Source organism: Balaenoptera ricei, chromosome 17, assembly GCF_028023285.1.
Source record: "Balaenoptera ricei isolate mBalRic1 chromosome 17, mBalRic1.hap2, whole genome shotgun sequence".
Lineage (NCBI taxonomy): Eukaryota > Metazoa > Chordata > Mammalia > Artiodactyla > Balaenopteridae > Balaenoptera > Balaenoptera ricei.
The window spans coordinates 38,563,010-38,587,056 of record NC_082655.1 but is presented as its reverse complement, the minus strand read 5'-3'; the positions used below and the strand labels follow the sequence as shown (position 1 = coordinate 38,587,056).

Here is a 24,047-nt window from a genome sequence, read left to right as displayed (position 1 = left end):
GGATTTGCTTCAAGTTTTCTGGATATCAGAGCTTTGTTAAAAAGTGTTTTTTTTTTTTTTTTTTTTTTGGTAAAAACACTGCTTCTAAGTACTTGTATATGACACAGTGATTATTTAGGTAATAATTGCAAGGAAGAACTCCTTTACTATTAAAATAATAATTTTTTCTTAGTAAAAAATGAATACATGTTCATGGTAGAAACTTCAGAAAATATAAACTTTAAAAACAGGAAATCTAACATTACACATAATACAATCAGTCAAAAATCATGTTGATGCATCTGAGGGATTATTATTTTTTTAGTGTTGCAATAGCAAGTTAGCCAAAGCACAACTATTAATAGAACTTTATGTCTGTTGAACTGCTGAGCATAGCACTTCTGGATTTTCCTCACTGGAATCTATTGGAGATAGCAGGTTACAGAGAATGTTCCGATAATCCTTGCTATATTAGTAAATATTGATGAGTGTTATAGAGAGAGCAACTATGCCCAAGTATATTAGCACTTAGCTGACCACAATTTATGATAACTAATTTTTTGATATCTTAGGAAAAAACACAAACTAAAAATTTTATTTGAAGTTATTGTTAATGCTTTCTAATTGTTGACCATATGTTAGTGAAAAGACTGTAAGCTCTTTAGAGAGCAGGAAAAGTGCCCTACAGGGCCTAGTACAAATTTTGCACTCTAAATAACTTGTTGATGACAAATGCTCTTTATTCTTATATAATCATGATCATTTCCTCAGAACTGAATATAATTGGCTATAGGGAAAATATGGCCAAAATTTTTATAAAATTATTTTGTACTGCTGGTTCAATATTTACAATTTTGATTGAATGTTATTAGAAATAAAGTGTTTGAAAGCTTTTCTCTGTATTTATGTGAATTTTTGTTATAGAAACGTATTACTTTTGACTCATTGTGTCCTTCAGAAAGAAAAGCATTTTTTAAATTACCCACTCCCTCAAAGGTAACGAGTATGACAACAGCAGGGAAATATGGGTGACTCTTTAGATATTTTATGATCACTTATTTAATGATAACACACTTCAAAGAGATTGCTATTTCTTTATGTTTGAAAGGTTAACGTGTAATGTGTTCCTTTTCACGTTTAACAAAATCATGATTCTCCTTGTGGAAAGAAGACTCAAAATCCCAACCCAGCCACTAACAAACTAGCTTGGATACCAGCACTTTATTTCCAGCTTTCTCATTGTAGGGTTAGAATTTGAAGTCATGACCTATCTGTAACTATGCCCCTTAGACCGTGACTGGCCAGAGTAGTATCTGATTTCCTGGCTACAGTGACTGGTTTAGGAATGCATCCCTATCCTGGGCTGGACCAATCAGAGGCTTCTCTGAGACTCTCTTGCCAGAGATATCAGGAAATGATGTCTTTCTGCTGGGTTAGTACCTTGGTGGTCTCTCTCTACCTTGGTGGCCCTGCAGCATCTTCCCCTAAGAGACAGATGGAGCCGGGAGGTTTCTGGAACACACATAAAGTCAGCTGTACTCTGGATTTCTCTGTTACATGAGCCTATGAACTCCTCTTTTTTTCCACCTATACTAGTTGAGTTGGGTTTCTGTCACATCCAAATAAGAGCCTTAATATTAAAAGTAGAAAGAAGTGTCGTAAATGAGCTGAAGAAAATATTAAATATGAGAGCAGAAATTAATGCTAAAGAAAAGAAAGGTAATAGAAAGAATCAAAAGAGCCAAAAAATGGTTCTGTAAATAGATTAATAAAATTGATAAACTTCTGGGCAAGACTGATTAAAAAACAATAGAAGCACAAATAAACTATATTAGATGAAATGAAGGCACTTGAATACAGATGCAAGAGATTAAAAAGGTAAAATTTAGATGAAGTGTGCAAATTCTACAACAATGTAAATGACCCCAAACTGAAGTAAAGACTAGAAAATCTGAATGTTCCTGTTACCATGAAACAAATTGAATCAGTAATTTAAAATTTTTTCCCAAAGAAAATACCAAGCCCCAACAGTTTTATAGGTAAACGCCATCAAACATTCAAGGATAGATATTTACAACCATAAACTCTTTTATAAAAGAAAAAAGCCAGTCTCACAGATGAACATAAATGTAAAGATCTTAAACAAAAAAAAATACATCATTCTGAATTTGAGTGTATAAAACACACATTATAATATATATGTTGACCAAGTTGAATTTATCTAGGAACGAGAGGTTGGTTCTACATTATAAAAAATTCATTACTATAGTTGTATTTTACCATATGAGCAAATTGAATGAGAAAAATCATATCATGACCTCATAGATAACAGAAAAAATTCAACGAATTTCAGCAACCATTTAAAACTCCAATGTCACCTTCTCACTGACCCTATTAAACCTGCAATCCCCTATACTCTCCAACTCCCCTTGCTTTGCTTTTCCCTATAGCTCTTAACATTTTAACATAATTTTTTGTGTCTGGTTTTTCTTTCTTACTTTAAAAAATTGTGGTAAAATATAGATAACAAAATTTACCATTTTAACTGTTTTTAAGTGTACAATTCAGTGGCACTAAATACATTCACAATGCTGTGCAACCATCCCAATTATTTCCAAAACTCTTCCAACAGAAACTGTAACCCATTAAGCAATAGCTCCCCATAGCTTGCTACTCCCAACCCCTGGTAAGCTCTAATCTATTTTCTGTCCCTATGATATATATTTCCCTAGTATATAATTTACTTGCTTTGTTTGTGTAAATTTCCTGAGGGCAAGAATTTTAGGCTGTTTATTGTGGAAATCACGGTACTCGTGACAGTATCTGGCTTATTAAGTATTTGTGGAAGGAAGGAAGGAAGGAAGGAAGGAAGGAAGGAAGGAAGGGAGGGAGGAAGGGCTTTTAGCAAAGTACGGCTAGAAGGAAATTTTCTTGATCTAATAAAAGGGATATATAAAAAACAATAGTGGGGCTTCCCTGGTGACACAGTGGTTAAGAATCCGCCTGCCAATGCAGGGAACACGGGTTTGAGCCCAGGTCCAGGAAGATCCCACATGATGAGGAGCAACTAAGCCCTCGAGCCACAACTACTGAAGCCTGCGCGCCTAGAGCCCGTACTCTGCAACAAGAGAAGCCACTGCAATGAGAAGCCTGTGCACCGCAACGAAGAGTAGGCCTCGCGCCCCGCAACTAGAGAAAGGCCGCGTGCAGCAACGAAGACCCAACACAGCCAAAAATAAATATATAAATAAATTTATTAAAAGAAAATCAATAGGAAGCATCATACTCAATGGTGACATGTCAAAGACATTCCTTTAAAAACAAATAACAATGCAAATATGATTTCATTTTTGTTTCAGCTCAGAGAATTAAAATATGTCAATGATTCAAACATAGGATAACAGAAGAAAGAAGAAATGATAAATGCAAAATTCAGGTTTCCTCTGAGATGGGAGGGAAGGGAACATCCGGATTGGAGCATCATATCTGGTCTTATATAGCAGTAAGAATGTTCTTTTTCTCAAACTGTGTGGTAGGAACGTGGGTGGTCAACATTCTTTTGTATCTGCTTGGTATTAGATGTTTAAAATTTTTTTAGACCATAATATTGAGTGAAAACAAGTCAGACAAATATATGCTGTATTTTATTAATATAAAAGTTAAAATCAGGCAAAACTAAATGATCTTCACTTCTTATTTGAATGCATAACTTCTAAATGGCAAAACTATAAAGACAAACCAGAATAATTCATATAAAATTTAGGACTGTAGTTACCTTTGGCAGAAGTGAGGGTAATGGTTTATGCAGGGCTCCCAGAGAATTGGTGATGTTCCTTTCTTGGGCTGGATTTGGTTCGTAGGTGTTCATTTTATTATTGTTTAAACCATGCATATAAATTACAGCTTCTTTGGTAAGTGTGAAGTAGTGGATAATAAACCGGTTTTGATGGGTAACATAAACTCAGGTATTGTCCTAGACAAATTTCATCACCTGCCAACATTTTTCCAAGCACACTTTGCGGGGGGTGTTTGTCACCTGCTGATTTTCCTATGTCTTTTTAGGTGGCTTCTCTTGTTGCAGAGCATGGGCTCTAGGTGCGCAGGCCTCAGCAGTTGTGGCATGCGGGCTTCAGTAGTTGCGGCTCGCGGGCTCTAGAGCGCAGGCTCAGTAGTTGTAGCACATGGGCTTAGCTGCTCCACGGCATGTGGGATCTTCCCAGACCAGGGCTCGAACCCGTGTCCCCTGCCTTGTCAGGCAGACTCTTAACCACTGTGCTGCCAGGGAAGCCCTTTCCTAAGTCTTTATATTTTTAGGCAATACCAGTTAACTATGAGCAACATTTTTTAACTGAAAGGGAAAAGACCTTTCACTTAACAGTCTACCACAGACTGCATTACTACAGTCCTTAAAAAAAAGGTTTAAATTTTCTAGGGCATTTGTATGTACAAAGAGTACCCAAATACTCCTCCCCCTCACTGCACAGCTTCCCCAATTATTAACGTCTTTAATTAGCGTGGTATCTTTGTTTCAATTGATGAACACCGACACATTATTATTAACTAAAGTCCCTAGTTTACATGAGGGTTCACTCTTTGAGTTGTACATTCTATTGTTGATAAATGCATGATATGTATCTACCATTACAGTATCATACATAGTAGTTTCACTGCCCTAAACATCTCCTGTGCTTCACCTGTTGATCCCTCCCCTACTTCCTCCGCCACCCTGGCAACCACTAATCTCTTTACTGTCTCCAAAGTTTTGCCTTTCCCAGAATGTCACATGGTTGGAATCATACAGTATGTTATCTTCTCAGATTGACTTCTTTCATTTAGTAACGTGCATCTAAGGTTCCCTATGTCTTTTTGTGGCTTGATAGCTTATTTCTTTTTTCTTTTTTGGCTGTGCCACACGGCTTATAGGATCTCAGTTCCCCAACCAGGGACTGAACCCAGTCCATGGCAGTGAAAGTGCCAAATCCTAACCACTAGACCGCCAGGGAATTCCCTCATTTCTTTTTATTGCCAAATAACAGAAAGGTTTCTATCATTATCATCATAGCTATGTGCCAGGCATTATTCTAAGTGCTCTATACATATTAACTTATTTAAACCTTACAACAACTTTATAAGGTAGGTCCTAGTAATATCCCCATTTTACAGATGAAACAAAGGAGATGTTTTACAGAAGAAACAGAACAGAGAGCTTAAGTAACTAGCCCAAAGTTACAAAGCTAATAAGTGGTGGAATAGAATTCGAAATCAAGTAGTTTGGCTCCAGAGCCTACACCCTTGACTACTGTACTGTACTGCTTCATGTAAAAATGTCTAAAATAATTTTCAGGGCCTAATCTTGTTTATCAACTCATAGTGCTATACTCCCCAACTCTACATCCTTGAAGAATCCTCATCCTTATCTTTTATGTCAATAAATTTAGGTATGTAAATAGCAGAAACTTTTCCATCTAGCACATTATTCTATATGATAATTATTAAATACTGATGCATAGTGACAGCTTTTTTGATCCTTTGCTGTATGCTAGACACTGCTAAGTACTTTCCATATACATTATCTTATTTAATCCTTACAACATCCCTTTGAGAAGGTGCAATTATTATCTCTCAGGAAACTGAGACTTAAAGAGGTTAAATAACTAGCTCAAGATCATACAGCTACTAAGTGGTAGATCTGGGCCTTGAATCCCATTAGAATTACTCCAAAGTCTGTGCTTTTTTTTTTTTTTTTTTTTTATAAATTAATTAATTTATTTATTTTTGGCTGTGTTGGGTCTTCATTTCTGTGCGAGGGCTTTTCTCTAGTTGCGGCGAGCGGGGGCCACTCTTCATCGCGGTGCGCGGGCCTCTCACCATCGCAGCCTCTCTCGTTGCGGAGCATAGGCTCCAGACGCGCAGGCTCAGCAGTTGTGGCACACGGGCTTAGCTGCTCCGTGACATGTGGGATCTTCCCAGACCAGGGCTTGAACCCATGTCCCCTGCATTGGCAGGCAGATTCTCAACCACTGCGCCACCAGGGAAGCCCCAAAGTCTGTGCTTTTAAACTCGTTATTGACTGGGTGATTTTTGCAGAAACTAACTCCTATGGCCGGTGATTTGTTATTAAGTGATATTGCTATGTCTCTCTGGTCAATAACGTTCAGGTAACAAAAGACATTAATACATCTCTAGTCAATGTGTTAAAACTGCTCTTCCCAAGTGCTTCTAATATTATCTTTTGGTTTACCAAACTTTTCAAATTAGCATGACATTTCTAAATTAACCTCAAACAAATAGGTATATGTAAAATGTTACGTGTGTATGTAAGAATGTTACAGCAGCATTGATATGATAATTTTGCAAATATGGAATTGTTTGGATCAATGGTTAAATCACCTAAGGCACATTTACACAAAAGATGACTCCGCAACAGCTTTAAAAATGAGGTAGGCTCAATATGTAGTTACATGGAAGACCTTCAAGACAAGAAGAAAGCAATCTGTAGAATAATATAAACAGTAAAGCTCCATTTATGTCAACAAGCCAAAACCAAACTACATGATTAAGTATATAATGAATAGAAAACTATCTGCTGGTTACACTCAAAACTCTTAGTGGTGGTTGTCTTTTGGGAGGTAAGTGGAATGGCCAGTGAGTGAAGGGGAATTTTACTTTTTTTTTTTTTAAATTTATTTATATATTTATTTTTGGCCGCTTTGGGTCTTCGTTGCTGTGCACGGGCTTTCTCTAGTTGTGGCGAGTGGGGGCTACTCTTTGTTGCGGTGCACGGGATTTAAGCGCACAGGCTCAAGTAGTTGTGACTTGCGGGCTCAGTAATTCTGGCTCGGGCTCTAGAGCGCAGGCTCAGTAGTTGTGGTGCACGGGCTTAGTTGCTCCATGGCATGTGAGATCTTCCTGGACCAGGGCTCGAACCCGTGTCCCCTGCATTGGCAGGTGGATCCTTAACCACTGCACCACCAGGGAAGTCCTGGGACTTTTACTTTTTAATCTACATAATTCTGTGTTGGAATTTATTCTACAACAAGGAGGTATTCATTTAGTAGTTTCTAAAAATGTTAAAAGACTTCAAAGAACAAACACAAAATGGTTATACATAGCCTTATTACCACGGTGTAAAAATGTAAAGCCAGAAGTAAGCTTTGAGAAAAAAAGTTGGAATTTAAACCTCATAGTTCCCCCACCTTTATTTAGGTAATAGGGTTTAGTGTATACATTAAACTGTTAAAAAATAAGTGAACAGAATCACACAAAGGAAAATCTGCATGGTATTTTATTTCCATTAGAAAAATATTATCCATATAAAATTTGGTCCAGTTTCTTCTCCTTTACCTCTACCATTCAAACTTAAATGCTTTAATTTTACTCAAGTAAAAGCAGAATCATGTATCTGATATGAGAACTAAATAGTTCACATCATTAAATTAATAGAGTTTAATTGAATTAGGTGTGCTCTTTATTATTTCTCAGGAATAGTAACTCATCTTTCCTACATGCTATTTCCCTTTACTTTTATTTTTCTGAGTAACTATTTAATGTGTGTCTCTTTTCCCACATCCAGTAATATGAGTGCTACAGAAGTGTAATTTATAACATCAGTAACTAGATTCATCATTAATCTTCAACTCATGTTCACTTCCCCTTATTATATGGTATTTCCATAATAACTTCAGATATTTCAGTCAACCTTAACACTTTCCAACAAATACTGTAAAAATTAAGATGTTAATTTAAAAACATTATTAAAATTCCAGGCTAAATAACACTGGGCCCACTTAGAGTGATGCTGTCACGAGAGGTCCTTGGACAGCTACTGCTTCAATCTCAACACGGCCTCCCTGTCAGGAAAATAATGAATAAATTAAGAGAGAGCCATAATACCTACTAAAAACATACGCAATTTTTAACATATGCATTTTTAACATTGAACTTATCAAAGAAGTAAAGGAGGGGGCACATGCACCAAGAATCTACAGTAGGCCAGGTTACCATGCTCAATGTGTTCGTCTATGTTAGCTTATGTGATTCCCACAGCAGCTCTGTTATCAGGGGTTCTCTCAATGCAGAGGATTGATACACTGTAGCTTAGAAAGGTTGTTTAACCCATCCCAGGACACAAAACTAAACAGCATAGGTTCAAACCCATGTCTTATAACTCCAAGTTCGGAGCTCCTTCTATCACATTCTATACCTTAATAAATTTGATGATACTGATCATTCCAAGTAACAACAAATTAAAGCAACAAAAATACCACTCATAGAAGATAAGTTTCTTTAGTGGAAAACTGCCAGAAGTCCATGAGAGCTGCTTCTTTATAGGTAGAAATACTGTGCTGCTGAGGGGCATAGGAAGAGCTTCTAGTTTGACTAGAATACCAAAGTAGGAATGGTGAGAAATCTGTGAGCCACTGGTTTTCAGATGATTTTTTCTAATAGAAGGTCTAGTGTTTTTTTGTTTTTTGTTTTTGTTTTTGTTTTGGCCACGCCGCGTGGCTTGCGTGCTTAGTTCCCCGACCAAGGATCAGACCAAGGATCAAACCCGGGCCCTTGGCAGTGAAAGCGCAGAGTCCTAACCACTGGACTGACCGCTAGGGAATTCCCTAGATTTTTTATTATACGATAGAAAAGTAAAATTTTTACTGCAGAACTCACAGACCTGGCTCAATTTATAGTCTCTAAGTAACAGTAAAACAATACAGCTGCTATTTTACTTTTTCTCACAATTTAAGTACTCTGATTCCGTTGTGTTCATGTCCATGTGTGGCCTTGATTTTTAATTTTCTTAATTTTAAGACAAATGTGTACTTACTTTGGGCAAAGCAGCAACCTGGTAAGCAGCTCTTGCAGGAAAATTACTCTGGAAATCTAAATTTAAAAGAATTTCATTTTAGTTTTCAGATACTATGCTGAAACTCAACACTGCAGGATCAAGAATCTGGTAAGTGCTTCAGATATGTGTCAGTTCTTAGATATAAGCGACGTGGAAAAAAAGAAGCTCATACTTACATTTGTTTGATAAAATACTTTGCCATGATTCCCATGATGTTTAATATTTAAAAAAATATCTTAGTTTTCTGGGAAAAAAAATGAAAATACTCACATACTCTGACACTTTGATCTTGTTTGACATGAAGGAGGTTGTTTTTAAAGGGATAATTATAAGTAATGATGCCTTTTCCGCGTTATACCTTTGTCTTATCTCACCAGGTGGTAGGGATACTCATTTTCCCCACTAGGACAGCAATGTTAATAATAACAGATAACACTTACTGAGTGCTTACAACGTGCCAGCATCTGTTCTAACATGTTTACATGTTGTATTAACTCATTTAAGATTCCAACAACCTTATAAGGTTTTATCCCCATTTTGCATATGAGGAAACCAAGGCACAGAAATATTAACTAACCAGCTAATGATTCTGAGAGAGTAGAACAGAGGTGGTGGCTAGATCTTATCACAGCGAAAATAAATACAATCTATGTGTTGAAAAATGATTAGGAGGGCTTAGAAAGCCTGAGAAGGGTGTAACAAAATTAAGCTTTAGGGAAATGGATTTGTCCGGTTGTAGTATGTTGTTCTAGGGAATGCAATAGAAATATCTTGGATGTTTTCATGGGGGGCACACTGTGTGTTTCTAATCAGACTATTAATTCTTTTAGGACAGGATCTATGACCATTTCTTTAGCATCTCCCAACATTCCTAATTCATAATGGACACTTATTAAGGTTAATAGATATATTTCTTTTTAAAATGGAAAACAGCAATAAAGCCAAATTACTTACATTGTTTGTAGATGTCATTGACAGTATTGAAGTCGTTTATGTCAGCCAGCAAAACAGTTGTTTTTACCACTAGGAGATATATACATTGTCATTAGGTTTATTTAGTTATTTGGTCTAATCCAAAACGTTACTTAGAAAAATAGTACTGATGAAATAAAATTCATATTTTAAGGCAAGACAAGAAAAATTTAAACATAAAAATTTTTTCTCTGCCCATTTAGTCCTCCTCTGTCCCCTCTAGTGTGCAGTGTGCATCTGCACTGAGCATTAGCTGGACCCCTCCAACAACAGAAATACCTGCCCAACCATAACGTTCAGTTCTTCTTCTGCTGGTGCTAGCCATGTAACCCCTTAGAACATAACATTACTTACTTATGACCTTATTAATGTCACTAGCTATATTACTTGTGTTCTGCCTATTTTACAAGATTATTGTTTCTTGCATTATCAAATGTGACTGAGCCTCCAATAAAAATAATAACTAGATGACTTGAAATTATTCACCTAAAATATAGTTCTACAGGATCAATGATTATAATAGTGTAACTCTAGATATGGGAAGAAGCAACAAGAGGGAATCATTTCCTGGCTTTTGGCTACTATGAACAGAGCTTTAGTCCACTAATAGCACATTGAGTGGCATATCAACGAAATCCTCGCCTGACCTGGGAATGAGCATTTCTAGCACCGCAGGACAAAGTGGTCACGAAATGCCTCCCAAACCTTGGCTGAAATTAAGATCGAAAGAGAGGGGATTGTAAAGTAAGAATGTTGCCCACCATCCAGTTCTACAAGAACCAAGTCATTAGCCACTGCAGTCGCTGACCTACAATACATTGAGAAAGGAATTCAGGGAAAAGATCAGGATAAGGCACTTTGTGCTCTGGGAAAACTGGCAGTACCGGCCCTCAGATATTTTCAGGAGAAAATTTTATGAAGCTAGTTTTTCGCATGTTCCCATACTAAGAGAAGCACTAAAACCATTAACTAAGATATCTGTTCCTCGAGAACAGCAGTAACCTTCTACCAAGATGTGTGCCATTTTGATTGCATGTACCCCTTTGCCAAAATCATATATATTCTGGTCTTTCCCCTTACCTCTTCGCAACAGTCCTCTGATGTTTCTGTAAGTCTGCCAGGTTATAATCCTCAGGTTGGGTCAAATAAAATTTTCCATTTTTTTTCTTAGATTGACTAATGATTAATTTTTCATCGATATCATGTATATGGCTCTGGACTCTCTTGATTAAAATGGGACTGAAATTAAACCAACTTCAAATAACAAAGATATGGCATGACATATTACTGGATGCCATGTGTTCTTCAAAAAGACCAAAGAAATATCAAACAGAAATGTGAAATAATATCAAGTTGCTCACCATTCGTGAAGTCACAGCTCGCTGCTTTCAGAATTTCACCCATGTTTGTAAGAGCCTGTGAACAGAGGTAAGAAAGGCCTAAGGCACTGATGCTACATTGAAGCTTTAATTCAATTCGATTAACCATCTTTACTAATATCTCCTTAAATAGCCTATGTTGCAGAAAAATCTCCCTTTTCTAGGAAATTCTACTCTTTGTAGGCCACCTCTATACAAGTGAATTGCTTCTTGGTTTTCTTTAATGGAATGAATCTTTCTGAAATACAGTGAGAAGTTGCCTCCTTTTGGGAGGAAAAAGACTGAAGTCTCTTCCTCAGTGCTAGAATGGTGAAATTCTCAGCCAAAGTCCACTAAGCTAAAACAGAAATTATTACTGGGGCTCCTAATTCCATATCACTCTGAGGATAAGTATGAGCTAGTAAGCATTAAAACCTGTTTTCTTTAAAGCAACATCTGATTTTAAAAAGGTTTTTTTCCTTTTTATTAGTTTTCAATTCATTCTTCCACTTTGATTGGTCACATTATAATAGTTGATGATTTAAAAAAATTAATCTTCTAAATAGGTAATATATAGATATGACAAAATATTCAAAAGCTATAAAAAAGCATATACAGTGAAAAGATGTCTTCCACCCTTACTCCCCCTCCCCAGTTTCCTTCATCAAAGGTAACCACTGTTTCCAGTTTCTTGTATATCCTTCCAGAGACAGTCAATGCTTGTACCAACATAAATGTATGTATCCCTAGACACACACACAGATGGTAGCTTATTGTGCATGCTGTTCTGCCTCTTGGTTTTATTTTATCATATAATAATTTATCTTGGAGATCTTTCCATATGAATTTAGTTGTACAGATCTAGCATGATTTATTTAACTAGCTCCTCATGGATGGACATTTAGGTTGTTTTCTATCTTTGGATATTACAAATGACTCAGTGAATGTATTAAATTATAATTTAATTCCATTTATTGGATTAGAATTATATCTCCCATTCTTATTTAAAAAAATGTACTGCATGTAACCTTCGATATTTCTCTTTCTAACAAAATGTTGACTTTTACTTTTGTGGTGGTGGATTTTTTTTTTTTTGCAGGTCATTGGCCCTGATAAAACAATTTCCCAACCCATGTGGAAGTGGCAAGATGTTTTCAATAATTCAGGGTTTTTCCCTCCCATTTTACTGAGATATAATTGACATATAACATTTATTAGTTTTAGGTATATAACATGATGATTTGATACATGTATATACTGTGAAATCATTACCACAATAAGTTTAGTTGATATCCAATAATTCAGGTTTAAGGTCACCTTGGAAAGTAAAATCTTTTTTTTTTTTTGGTTGTTAAATGATTCATCACATTTCCAACTTTCTACTGACATAAAACTGTCTTAAGTCAACCAGTAACTTAAAAAGTACTTATCTGATTATCTCTATAATAAACAAATCAGCCAAATGGATTCTTAATACTCAGTATTAAAAAGGAGTAGAGAAGGGAACTTCAAATGTGGAAAATGACTCACTTGTTTAGCCTCTTCTGCCACCCCTCCTGGCACAAGCTGTCCACTTGCAGGATCCATGCCTAGCTGTCCTGAAATGTAAATGGTCCTGTCGACTAACACAGCCTGACTGCAATGAACAGAAATCCAGGATAAATGTAAAACATAAATATAAAATGTAAAACTCAATGCTAAAAGATTTCTTTGCTAAGACACAAAAAGAACAAAATGTAAAATAAAAAAAATTGATAATTGGACTTCATTGAAATTAAAACCTTTTGCTTACTGAAAGACATCTTTAGGAAAATGAAAGCCCAAGTCACGGATTAGGAGAAAATATCTGCAAAACACATATTTAGCAAAGGACTTGCATTCAGAATATATAAAGAACTCTTACAACTCAATAATATAAAGACAACTCAGTAAAAAATCGGCAAGTGATCTGAACAGACACTTCACTAAAGAAGACATACAAAAAGTGAAGGAGTAATGCAAACCAAAGCCATACTTATGATACCATCACACACAATAAAGCATCACTGATAGTAACAAGTATTGATGAGGATGTGGAGAAACTGGAACCTTCATACTTTGTTGGTGCGAATGCAAAATAGTACACACACTCTGGAAAATAGTTTGGCAGTTTCTTAAAAATTTAAACTGGGAATTCCCTGGCGGTCCAATGGTTAGGACGCGCTTTCAATGCCGAGGGCCCTGGTTCAGTCCCTGGTGGGAGACACAAGATCCCGCAAACTGCGAGGCGCGGCCAAAAAAAAAAAAAAAAAAATACAACCCAGCAACTTCTTTCTTAGACAACTACTCAAAAGAAATATGTCCGAAGACTTTACATGGATATTTAGAACAGCATTATTCATGATAGCAAAAAGGAAAAACAAAAATTAAAAAACACCCACGGATAGATCCAACTAAAGACTACATATTATTTGATTCTACTTATATAAAATTCTAGAAAAAACAAACAAAAAAAGCAGCAGAAAGTAGATTAGTGGCTGCCTGGGGTCAGGGGTAGGGGTGGGAATTGAACACAAGCGGGTATGAGGGATTTTTTTTTTTTTGCAAGGGGGGGTGGTTTGCGGGGGTGATGTAAATGTTCAAAAACTTGATTGTGGTAGTAGGCGCATGACTCGATACATTTATCCAAACTCATGGAACTCTACACTTAAAATGGTTAATTTTATATGTAACTTACAACTCAATAAAGCTGTAAAACAAACAAAAGAAAGCAATGCCAAGAGCACTCTTAAGAAAATAAGTAATTAGACAAGGTTAATCACTGCTGAAGGGTCAATTAAGGATCCACCTGTGAGGGTACACTTTTCTGCAAAGTGCTTCCTTTTGGAACTGATTATTTCTGTAATGAGGATACTAAATATCAGAATTAGGATAAGATCACAGGAAAAAGCATAAGCTACACTGAGACCTGAAAGAGAGCCAAACACATCAACTTCAAAGGCAATTTATTCGTTTTTGGATAAAGAAAGCCCCGCCATTGTTTCTCTTAAACTGTGATAAAAAATATACATCAAACATAAAATTTACCATTTTAGGGACTTCCCTGGTGGCGCAGTGGTTAAGAATCCACCTGCCAATGCAGGGGACACGGGTTCGAGCCCTGGTCCAGGAAAATCCCACATGCCACGGAGCAACTAAGCCTGTGCGCCACAACTACTGAACCTGCGCTCTAGAGCCCGTGCGCCACAACTACTGAAGCCCGAGCGCCTAGAGCCCGTGCTTCGCAACACGAGAAGCCACCGCGATGAGAAGCCCGTGCACCGCAACTAAGACCTAACACAGCCATAAATAAATAAATAAATTTATATAAAAATAAAATTTACCATTTTAAGGTACAAATTCAATGGCATTAAATGTTTAAAAAATTTTTTTGATAAAGAAAACAATATCAATTTAAATTCAGATGTAAAATTTGTTTTACCCGATTTCACGGTTATTTAGAAAACAAGATATTCTCATTTCTAATTTTCTAGTTCCCTATAGTTTGTTTTCCAACATGCTCCCAACTTTCCTATCTTTCATTTCATGGCATTTCCCCTGATTTGCAGACCGTTATCTTTTTTCTTTATAATTTTAAATACAAAATTGATAATTTTATAACACATAGTGGGTCTCTCGGTGGGCTTCCCGCTTTCCCGGGTTCCGTTTCCGGGTTCAGCATGTTGTATGAGGTTGCCCGGTGAACCCCAAAGGCCCGCCGCAGCTCGGACCCGGACTGGCCCAAGCCCCCAACTTCCGACCCCACAACCTCCGACCCCACCGGCCCCGCATCCTTCTCAGCTCCCAGAGGCCTCCTGTACCTGTAGGGACCAATGGCCGCTGGGGCTTTCGCGGTGCTGATCACCTTTCTGATCAAAGACGACATGGCTAATCCTTTTCCCTTGCCGCCCCTCGGAGACAACTTCCCCGTATGCTGCTCCTACTCTGTCTCACGTGTCTAAACAGCTGGGGCTAGAATCCCTGCTTTAAAGAGTCGCTGGTTGGCGGGGGAGGGGGAGTTCGCTCGGCATTCTGGGAGTTGTAGTTTCCGTGCGACTCCGGGCCACGTGGAGGCCGCAGTCACAGTGGCGCATGCGCCCTCCAGCTCTCTCGCCGTGCACGTCGCGTCGGGGACTGTGGTAGAACGTTGTCATCCTGACCTGGGAACACGGAGCGACCGGCAGGTAGGTCGTGGGGGGCTGGCGTCCCCCAGGGTTCGCAAGTATAGGAGAGTGTGTGTGGCGGTCCCCACCGACGCGTCACTACTGGCCGGGCTCCCCTCGGATTCTCTCCCTCACACCCAGCTGACCTACTCTTCTCTTGCTGCCTGCGCAGGGGCCCCTCTTCCTGCATGGCACCTCTTTCTGTTACCCAAGAACTGGGTTCACGTCTTGGTGGGTGTCAAGACAAACAAAACTAAACAAAACCAAAAAAACCAACCAAGACAAAGATCAGGAGAAGGAAGGATTTATTACTTGCTGCAAGTAAGGAGAACACCGGGGATCTTTCCCAAAGCAGTATCTCCCCAACAGAAAAATTGGGGAAGTTTTAAGCTAAGGATACATGCATATTCATGAAGGGGCTCCAGCAGAGGGGAATTCAGCATTGAATTGTGGCAAAGGTCAACAGTGTCCAAGCTTTAGTTGAAACCAAGAGGGTCATAAGAAAGGTCAACATCATCATCAGTTAGGTTCTGTTGACCTGGTGATTGAGTGCCCGAGGGGGTTCAGATTATGCAAAACAGCTCAAGAAAGTGCTTCAGGCTAACCTTTGTCATGGAAATAGAAATGGGAGTTTACAACTGATTTTTACTATTGTTACTTCTCTTGCCTGATAACAGTCGTTTGTTCTTTAGTTCCCTTAAGATCACTTACGGAGACCTGTTTAAAGGCAAGCACTGTGGCCAGGCTTAGATCACCAAATGGCTTGGGCCAAAAATGGCTTCTCTTATGTCAAGAAATCCATGCCTGGTTCTCTTTCTCCGGGGACCCCCTACTTCATCTACTTACACTTCAGCCCCTGTGACCGAGCCCACTGTGTCTGTCATTTCTCTGCATTGCCCCTCCGGGCAGAGGCCGTCCTGGGAGCAGGCTTGCACATCTTAAAGGAATAAGATGGGTCATTGAGGGGACCACAGTGAGACCTGGGCATTGTTCACCTCCCCCCTCCCATGCTCCCTTCTCTGGGAGAGCTCCCCAAGATTTTCAAGGTGTCTTTGCGTTCCCTTTCTATCTCAGCAGAAGCCTAGTGACTGGGATCTGATTTCAGGTAGGAGATTATAGGTCTTGGTGCAGCAAATGGCCCCAGAGCTGTTCTCTTGGCAGATATTCGGTCATGCTGTATCAGAAGCGGTGGCACTTGGCTAAATATTTTTTACTGTTAATATACGCACTATAGGCACGTTTCACTCCATTTATGCATGCACATGTACATTCAACAAGTATATATATTGAGTCCCTGCTTTGTGCAAGGCTAGGTCCTGGAGATGCAGCAGTGAAAAAGACTGGCAAAATCCCTGCCCTACCCTGCTTCTGAAACGGGATATGAGAAAATCCTCGTTATTCCCCCTCATTTTGTTCTACATACTGCTAAGGTTTTGGCTTTCCAACTTCTGGCTTTTTCATTGGTTTAGAGTTTTGGCCTCCCCTTGCCTACTCAGTTTTATCCCCTTCTACTGTCTCTTCCCGTTCTAGTCTAGTCATCCAGCATCCTCACTCCTGAATTCACAAAGCAGATTCCTGAATACTTTCTTCCCTAAGTTCCAACTAGTGAAATCCTATTTTCTCATTGACTTTTCCTGCAGATTCACACTTTTTCTTTCCCTTACCCAGTTTCCTATTGTGCTATACTGCAAAATTTAGTCCCTTATTATATGTGGTCTTATTCTTTAAGTTTTTTTTTTTAAATTTATTTTATTTTTGTTTACTTATTTTTGGCTGCGTTGGGTCTTTCTTGCTGCGCACGGGCTTTCTCTAGTTGCGGCGAACGGGGGCTACTCTTCATTGCGGTGTGCAGGCTTCTCATTGCGGTGGCTTCTCCTGTTGCAGAGCACAGGCTCTAGGCACGTGGGCTCCAGTAGTTGTGGCACACGGCACCGGTAGTTCTGTCCTGCGGGCTCTAGAGCGCAGGCTCAGTAGTTGTGGTGCACGGACTTAGTTGCTCCGTGGCATGTGGGATCTTCCTGGACCAGGGCATGAACCCGTGTCCCCTGCATTGGCAGGCAGATTCTTAACCACTGCGCCACCAGGAAAGTCCCCAAGTTTTCTTTGTTTTAAAAATAGTGAATAGAGCCAGACTGCCCGGTTTGAATCCCAGTACAACGACAAGCTTCGTGTGACCTCTCTGTGCTTCAGTTTCTTCATTTATGAAATGAGGATAGTGCTAGTACTTCCCTCATGGAGTTGTGAGACTGGATGAGTGAGGCATGGGGAATAGTGCCTGACACAGGAAGTTCTCAGTAAGTGTTGGCTGCCTGAGATGACTAATTCTTTAAGGAAGGAGGCCGCATCCGTGTACTACTTTGGTATGCGCACAGCCCAAAGCTATTATGCACATAGTAGGTACCCAAAAGCTTGTTAAGTTTGATTAAACTGGATAATTAGGAGGTGTTTGTAACTTCCAAAACAGTTCACCATATGATTCTTTAAATAAGGTGCTTTCTTGGAGCATTACAAATAATTAAACTTGAGTAAAATATTTCTTGTGAAACAACATACCTGTATTCGTAAGGCAGACTTTATATTAAGTCTGAGTCACCAATTTTTTAGATTGAAAGAAATCAGACATAACCCTTTTAATCCCCAGGTTTTCAAACCAGAGTCCACTCTACCAAAGGGTGTGTCTGATCAACCAGGGGATCATATGCTGTATGAGAAAACATGACATGTCCAATTTGAAGATTTGGGAGAAAACACTTTATAAAGCCTGACACATATTTAGTGCTCATTAAAATTTTGACTAAATGGATATGAAAACAAACACAAACTGTGACTATTAGGAGTAGATGTAAAATTCACATGAATGTTAAGGTAAGAGTTAAGATTCCTTCTGGAAGCTATTTTAAACTAAATTCTCAGACTTGATAAGGATGTGTTCTATATTCATTCTCTCCTGCTGTCAGAACTGTTTGAGGATCATTGCTAGTTCAATCTGCTAATTTTTTGCTCTCGAACCTAAGCTCAGAGATGTGACTTCTGAAGGTTACCCTAACCCTGGTGTCCCACCCAGGGTTCCCAGGTAGTGCTCTGTTTTGCTGGGCAAGTTCTGATTCAAGCAGGTGGATTAAATTGTTTTGTAGGATAATTTTGAATGGTTCTTAATACAGACTGATCTGAATCGTGTCCTTCACTAGCCAACAAGCTCTGTAGAACTCCATTGACCTCCTACATATTTTTTAGTTTGAAAAATGTTTTGGGGTGTAGATCTGGTTGTCTTTCATTTAGGTCAAAGCAGAATGGAGTGAGAAAGTGAAATGACATAAGTCTCTGTTATTTCATTCATTATTTAAGAATAAGTGCTACCATAAACTGAGCCCTTAGTTTATGCAAAGCCCCATGATTTGTGTTATGTACATTACCTTATTTAACACTCATAGCAACCTGCGGATTATTCCCATTTATAGAAGGAGAGACCGAAGCTCAAAGAGGGAAAGTAACTTTCCTAAGATTATACAACTAAAAAGTGTTAAGGAAGATAGTGAAGGCTCTTAAACACTATGCCACATAGGTTACTCTTAATTTTGCATGAAGTCTTGCATTGGAAAGGTGGTAAGTGAATGGAAGGTAGTTAATTCAGTGCTACTTATTGGACGTGGTGCAAATCCGGATGTGGCATTTGAAAGTTTGTGCGGGTGTTTTGGTCGGCATAATGATTGGGGTAACACTGCTGGCATTTACTGGGCAGGGGTCAGGGATGTTAGCCATCCTGCAGGGTGCAGTACCTGACTCTGCTTTGCATGAAAGCATTGGCTTCATGGATTTAATATACACTGAATTTTCCAGGAATACAATAAATTAGGCAAGATTTTTTAAAAAATTTTGTACTTTACCAAAGAGTGTTTACCAATTTGGGAAATTATGTCGCCAGTGGCATTACTACCTTCTCTTAGAGGTACTAGTACAACACACCGGTATTACTTTGCCTCTGTAGCTGTTGCAGACATGTAATCCTTTTTTAAAAAAAATATTTATTTATTTATTTTTGGCTGCGTTGGGTCTTCATTGCTGCTCACGGGCTTCTCATTGCGGTGGCTTCCCTTGTTGCAGAGCACGGGCTCTAGGTGCGCGGGCTTCAGTAGTTGTGGCGCACAGGCTTCAGTAGTTGTGGCTTGCGGGCTCTAGAGCACAGGCTCAGTAGTTGTGGCACACAGGCTTAGTTGCTCCACAGCATGTGGCATCTTCCCAGACCAGGGCTCGAACCTGTGTCCCCTGCATTGGCAGGTGGATTCTTAACCACTGCACCACCAGGGAAGCCCCAGACATGTAATTCTATGTTTAGGTATGAGTAAAGACTAGTGTTAAAACATTTAAATGCTTGGAGAATAGCTTGGTTCTGCTACTCTGAGCTTCCCAGCCTCCTAGTGTCCCCCTTTTCCTGCAGGACCATTCCCTGTGTCTGACCTCCCTACAGTCATCAAGGAAAGAGTTAATGACTGTTGCATGGGGGCTTCAGGACCTTTCTCCAGCTCTACAGATTGTGCCCATGCCTGTGTTGGTGCCTGTGTCAGTGATTATCTCCCTGGGTTGAAAATATCTCTATTTCATAATGCCATCTAGTTATGGTGAAATATTTACATACAGAAAATAGATATTATTTTATTAGAATTACTTTTAGTTCTCCTTTACATCACAATGAGGACACATATTGTAGGACATGTTTTGATAAAAGTTATGTGTCTAGTAGGTTATGTAATTAATGAATTTCATTTAAAAACAGAAAACAGGTGTTCAAACTATTCAGTAAAAGAAGGGGGGCATTGAGTTTGAGAGTTGAGAAACTACTGTGTAATCAGGCTCCACTAGGTTTTTGTCCTTTGTCCTTCTTACTTCAAGCTGAAATCTTTTTGCTATTCTAAATTAAAGGTACAGCTGGCCTCATCTCAGCAGTAGAAATGAAAACATCCGTAATTTATGTTCAGTTTTTGGTGAGGTTACCATATCTGAATAGTGTGTCCCATATTTCATTGATTCATGTGACTCGTTTCACCTAAGAGTTTTGATAAACAGGTTTAGCTAATTTAATTTTTTTTACCGTGGCATAGGGATCTTATCTCACACTTCATTTTTCATTCTTCCAACAGACTTTATGCAGTGTCAACACTGGTATGTGACTTAATTATTTGACAGTGCAAAACAAAATTATTATTTTCTGTTGAATCGGGCTTGGGGTCTTTGCTGTAGATCAATATCATGATAACATTTTGATATCATTAATCCAGCTATAATAAATGGAGATTTATTATATTGAAGAATCAAATTTTGAGTCACATGAACATTTATTCATTACATTTATTTTTATTTTTGAAAGGAAGTTCCTTCTCCCTGTACTCAATTTATTACTTTCTTTCCAGAAATGTCTAATGCAAAAGAAAGGAAACATGCTAAGAAAATGAGAAACCAGCCCACCAATGTGACTTTATCCTCTGGCTTTGTGGCTGATAGTGGTGTAAAGTACCATAATGGAGGTGGAAAACCTTTCCAGACTCAAAAAGGTAAGATATACATGGTGCTCTCTACACATACTTCCATTTGGATCAGATTGCTCTTGTCAGCTCCTTTTGATAGTCATAATCTAAATGATAAAAGAGTTGAGTTAAAAATAGATACAGTTGACCCTCATTATTTGCAAGTTTTGTATTTGCAAATTCACCTAGTTGCTAAATTTGTAACCCCAAACTTAGTACTCATGGCACTTTGATGGTCATTCGGGGAGGTGCAAAGAGTGGGAAAAATTTTGAGTCACCTGACGTGGGTATTTCCAGTGGAGGTTCCCAGTGCCTTCCTGCTTCAGCTTCTTACGGAGAAGACCGGAGGAAGGAGACTGGTGGGACAGGGCAGTGTAGTGCAAGAAGCTCCAGCTCTCACCGGGGTTTGAATTCCGATTGTGGGGCAGCCTCAGGCAGGTCACTTAACACTTCTGAACCTCATTTTCTCTTTGTAAGAGAAAGGAAGTAGAATCTACTAGGATGAGTTGCTCTTACGATTTAAGATCATAATCTCTGTGAGATGTATATATACATACATACATAGATACATACTTATTTTCTCTAGGAGCAGTGGTTCAGTGTTCACTAGTTCAGTGTTGGCTGTGACTTTCTAGAACATAACTGCTGGGAATAATGAGAACTGGCTGTAGGTATTTTAGAGCTGATATATTTTATCTGTACCTTAACAGTTATTATTAAATGACACTTCTATATTTCCTAAAAGAAATGCAGTACATTCATCTTATCTGCGTTTAACTTGTGTGCTGATTTTAGAACCTTGTAAGTGATATGAAGGGGATAGCTGTTCATCAGGCAGCAATAGAAAATTGATTCAGATCCAACATTGATGCCCACTGTGCCAATGAGAAGCTGTAGCACACATTATCTCATTTAAACCTCACAATGACAGACCTTGCAACATGTTTCATGATTATAGGGGCTTTATAATTATCACTGCCATAGAAATAAACAGGAAGGCTGTAAAATTCTCTACTGATCTTTCCCTGTATTCATAGAGATATTGTGTTAAAGTCAGAATGGTTTGAATGCCTAGACATTTGTATAGAGACTCTGCTTTTATTTCTTTCTTAGCATAGTGGCTCTCAACTTGAGTGTGACAGAGAATTATGATGAAAGACTGAGTATGCAAAATCATGTGGATTATAGTATTTAAGGGAGCTTAGGTGTAAAAGCCACATTGCATTATTTATATGGAGAAAATTTCCCTCATATCTGTTATACCCAAGGTTCTTTCATGTGTCACACTGACATGATTAGCTAGCGTGCTGCCTCCTAGCTATGTGACCTTGGGCAAGTCAACTCACCTCCCTGCCTGAGATCCCTCCTCCTTAAGGGGAGGACAGTAATAGCCACTTACAGGGTGGTTGCAGGATTAAAAACCTGATCAGTTTTCACCCAACACTCTAATCCTTATCTCTGATAAAAGTGACGTTTTTCTTTCTGTTTTCTTTTTTGAAAATGTACTAGAGCCTCATTCTGGAACTTCACGACAGCGGCAAACCAGAACGACCCACCATTCACTGGCTGAATCTGATGCGAAGGAGCAGTCTTCCTCCAGGGTAACCTTTAAAAAAAAGGGAGGATGGAAAGCAGGTCCCGAGGGCACTTCTCAGGAGATTCCCAAGTATATAACCGGTAGGTATTTGTACGGAAGCCAAGTTTGATTGTACCGGGAGCTCTGTTTCTCCTGCAGCCAGATTTCTAATGCCTTCTCTCTGCCGGGGCCTTGGCCCTGCCTCCCCGTCTCTCTCCTCCCCTCCGTCCACATGGGCGCGTCTCACCTCCAGCCTGGACTCAGGCCAGCGCCTCCCTGGGCCTGCTAGCTCTCCCTCCTTCGGGCTCCCTCCTCTCTCTTACTGTCTTCTTAGAGGTTCTGATTTGTGAACTGTTCCTTTTTGTCTTAAAGTCGTCTCTGCCACCCCCTCCCCCCTTTTTAAAAAATATAAACCACCATCCACACTCCTCAGCACAGCATGTCCAAAGATAAAACCCAACTTAACGCACTCTGAGGGCAGCCAAGACCTGTAAGTACCTGTCTCCAGGCCCTTTCCAGTCTCATTTCCCAATACCCCCCTTCACGCTCACCCCTCACTACCTGGTAACCCTGTATTCCTTGTACACACCTTAAGCGTGCCTTCTGGTGTTTCTTTATGCCTTCTTGGAGGAATTCACTTAAATTTCTCCAGTGCTCTGTTTATTATTCAGAAAAAATAGTCTATTTTTCAATAAAGAAAACTAAAAATACGTATGGTCACATATTTGTAAAAAAACAGGAAATATTAAGGAAGAAATCCCCTGGAGTCAAAATCATTTAAAATTTTGTTTTTTCTTTGTTTTCTTGTGGGATTATTACACTTAAGAATGGTTGTGATTATATTGCATGTAGCTTTCTGTTTTTATTTTTTTTTAATAAATTTATTTATTTTATTTATTTATTTTTGGCTGCATTGGGACTCCGTTGCTGCACGCAGGCTTTCTCTAGTTGCAGTGAACGGGGGCTACTCTTCGTTGCGGTGCGCCGGCTTCTCATTGCGGTGGCTTCTCTTGTTGCGGAGCATGGGCTCTAGGCATGCGAGCTTCGGTAGTTGTGGCACATGAGCTCAGTAGTTGTGGCATGCAGGCTCAGTAGTTGTGGTGCATGGGCTTAGTTGCTCCGCAGCACATGGGATCTTCCTGGACCAGGGCTCAAACCTGTGTCCCCTGCATTGGCAGGCGGATTCTTAACCACTGTGCCAGCAGGGAAGCCCAGCTCTCTGTTTTAAAAAAAACTCTTTTTTACCTTATTTTTTAACTAAATTTTTTCTGATTAGAAAAGTAAAACCGAATCCTTAGTTTCACAATCATATAACAGAAATAACTACTATTGGTGTTAATCTATTAGGAGTTAGGGTAGTGGGTGAATTGGAAGCTCATGTGCTTCAAATCTGTTTTCCTTCTGAAACCTACCAGGAAAAGTGTCAATTCAAGATCAGTTTTTTTTGTTTTTGTTTTTGTTTTTTTTTAAAGGAACTCCTTTATTTATTTATTTTGGGCTGTGTTGGGTCTTCGTTTCTGTGCGAGGGCTTTCTCTAGTTGCGGCAAGCGGGGGCCACTCTTCATCGCGGTGCACGGGCCTCTCACTATCGCGGCCTCTCCTGTTGAGGAGCACAGGCTC

General features: G+C 39.1%; 3 protein-coding genes across 7 annotated transcripts in view; 1 reads left to right on the top strand and 2 right to left on the bottom strand.

The window, feature by feature from the left end:
• RPL30 (ribosomal protein L30) overlaps window positions 1-24,047 on the bottom strand; it is a 451,366-nt gene that overhangs the window by 37,038 nt on the left and 390,281 nt on the right. The gene's annotated exons all lie outside the window — the stretch shown is intronic.
• Window positions 7,247-15,184, bottom strand: RIDA (reactive intermediate imine deaminase A homolog). The gene is made up of 6 exons (XM_059901521.1): window positions 14,991-15,184; window positions 12,682-12,787; window positions 11,155-11,209; window positions 9,776-9,844; window positions 8,801-8,856; window positions 7,247-7,829 (listed from the first exon to the last, which is right to left on the bottom strand). The coding sequence occupies exons 1-6, from the start codon at window positions 15,053-15,055 to the stop codon at window positions 7,767-7,769; spliced, it is 414 nt and encodes a 137-aa protein (XP_059757504.1). The 5' UTR covers window positions 15,056-15,184; the 3' UTR covers window positions 7,247-7,766.
• Window positions 15,272-24,047, top strand: part of POP1 (POP1 homolog, ribonuclease P/MRP subunit) — a 40,550-nt gene continuing 31,774 nt past the window's right edge. For 4 of the 5 annotated variants that reach the window (XM_059901357.1, XM_059901356.1, XM_059901355.1 and 1 more), the window contains exons 1-3: window positions 15,272-15,353; window positions 20,738-20,878; window positions 22,361-22,528. In XM_059901357.1, the coding sequence (XP_059757340.1) occupies window positions 20,740-20,878; window positions 22,361-22,528 (307 nt within the window). In that variant the 5' untranslated portion in view covers window positions 15,272-15,353; window positions 20,738-20,739. Of the gene's footprint in view, window positions 15,354-20,737; window positions 20,879-22,360; window positions 22,529-24,047 lie in introns of those variants that run through there. The other variant, XM_059901358.1, reaches the window with a different exon arrangement.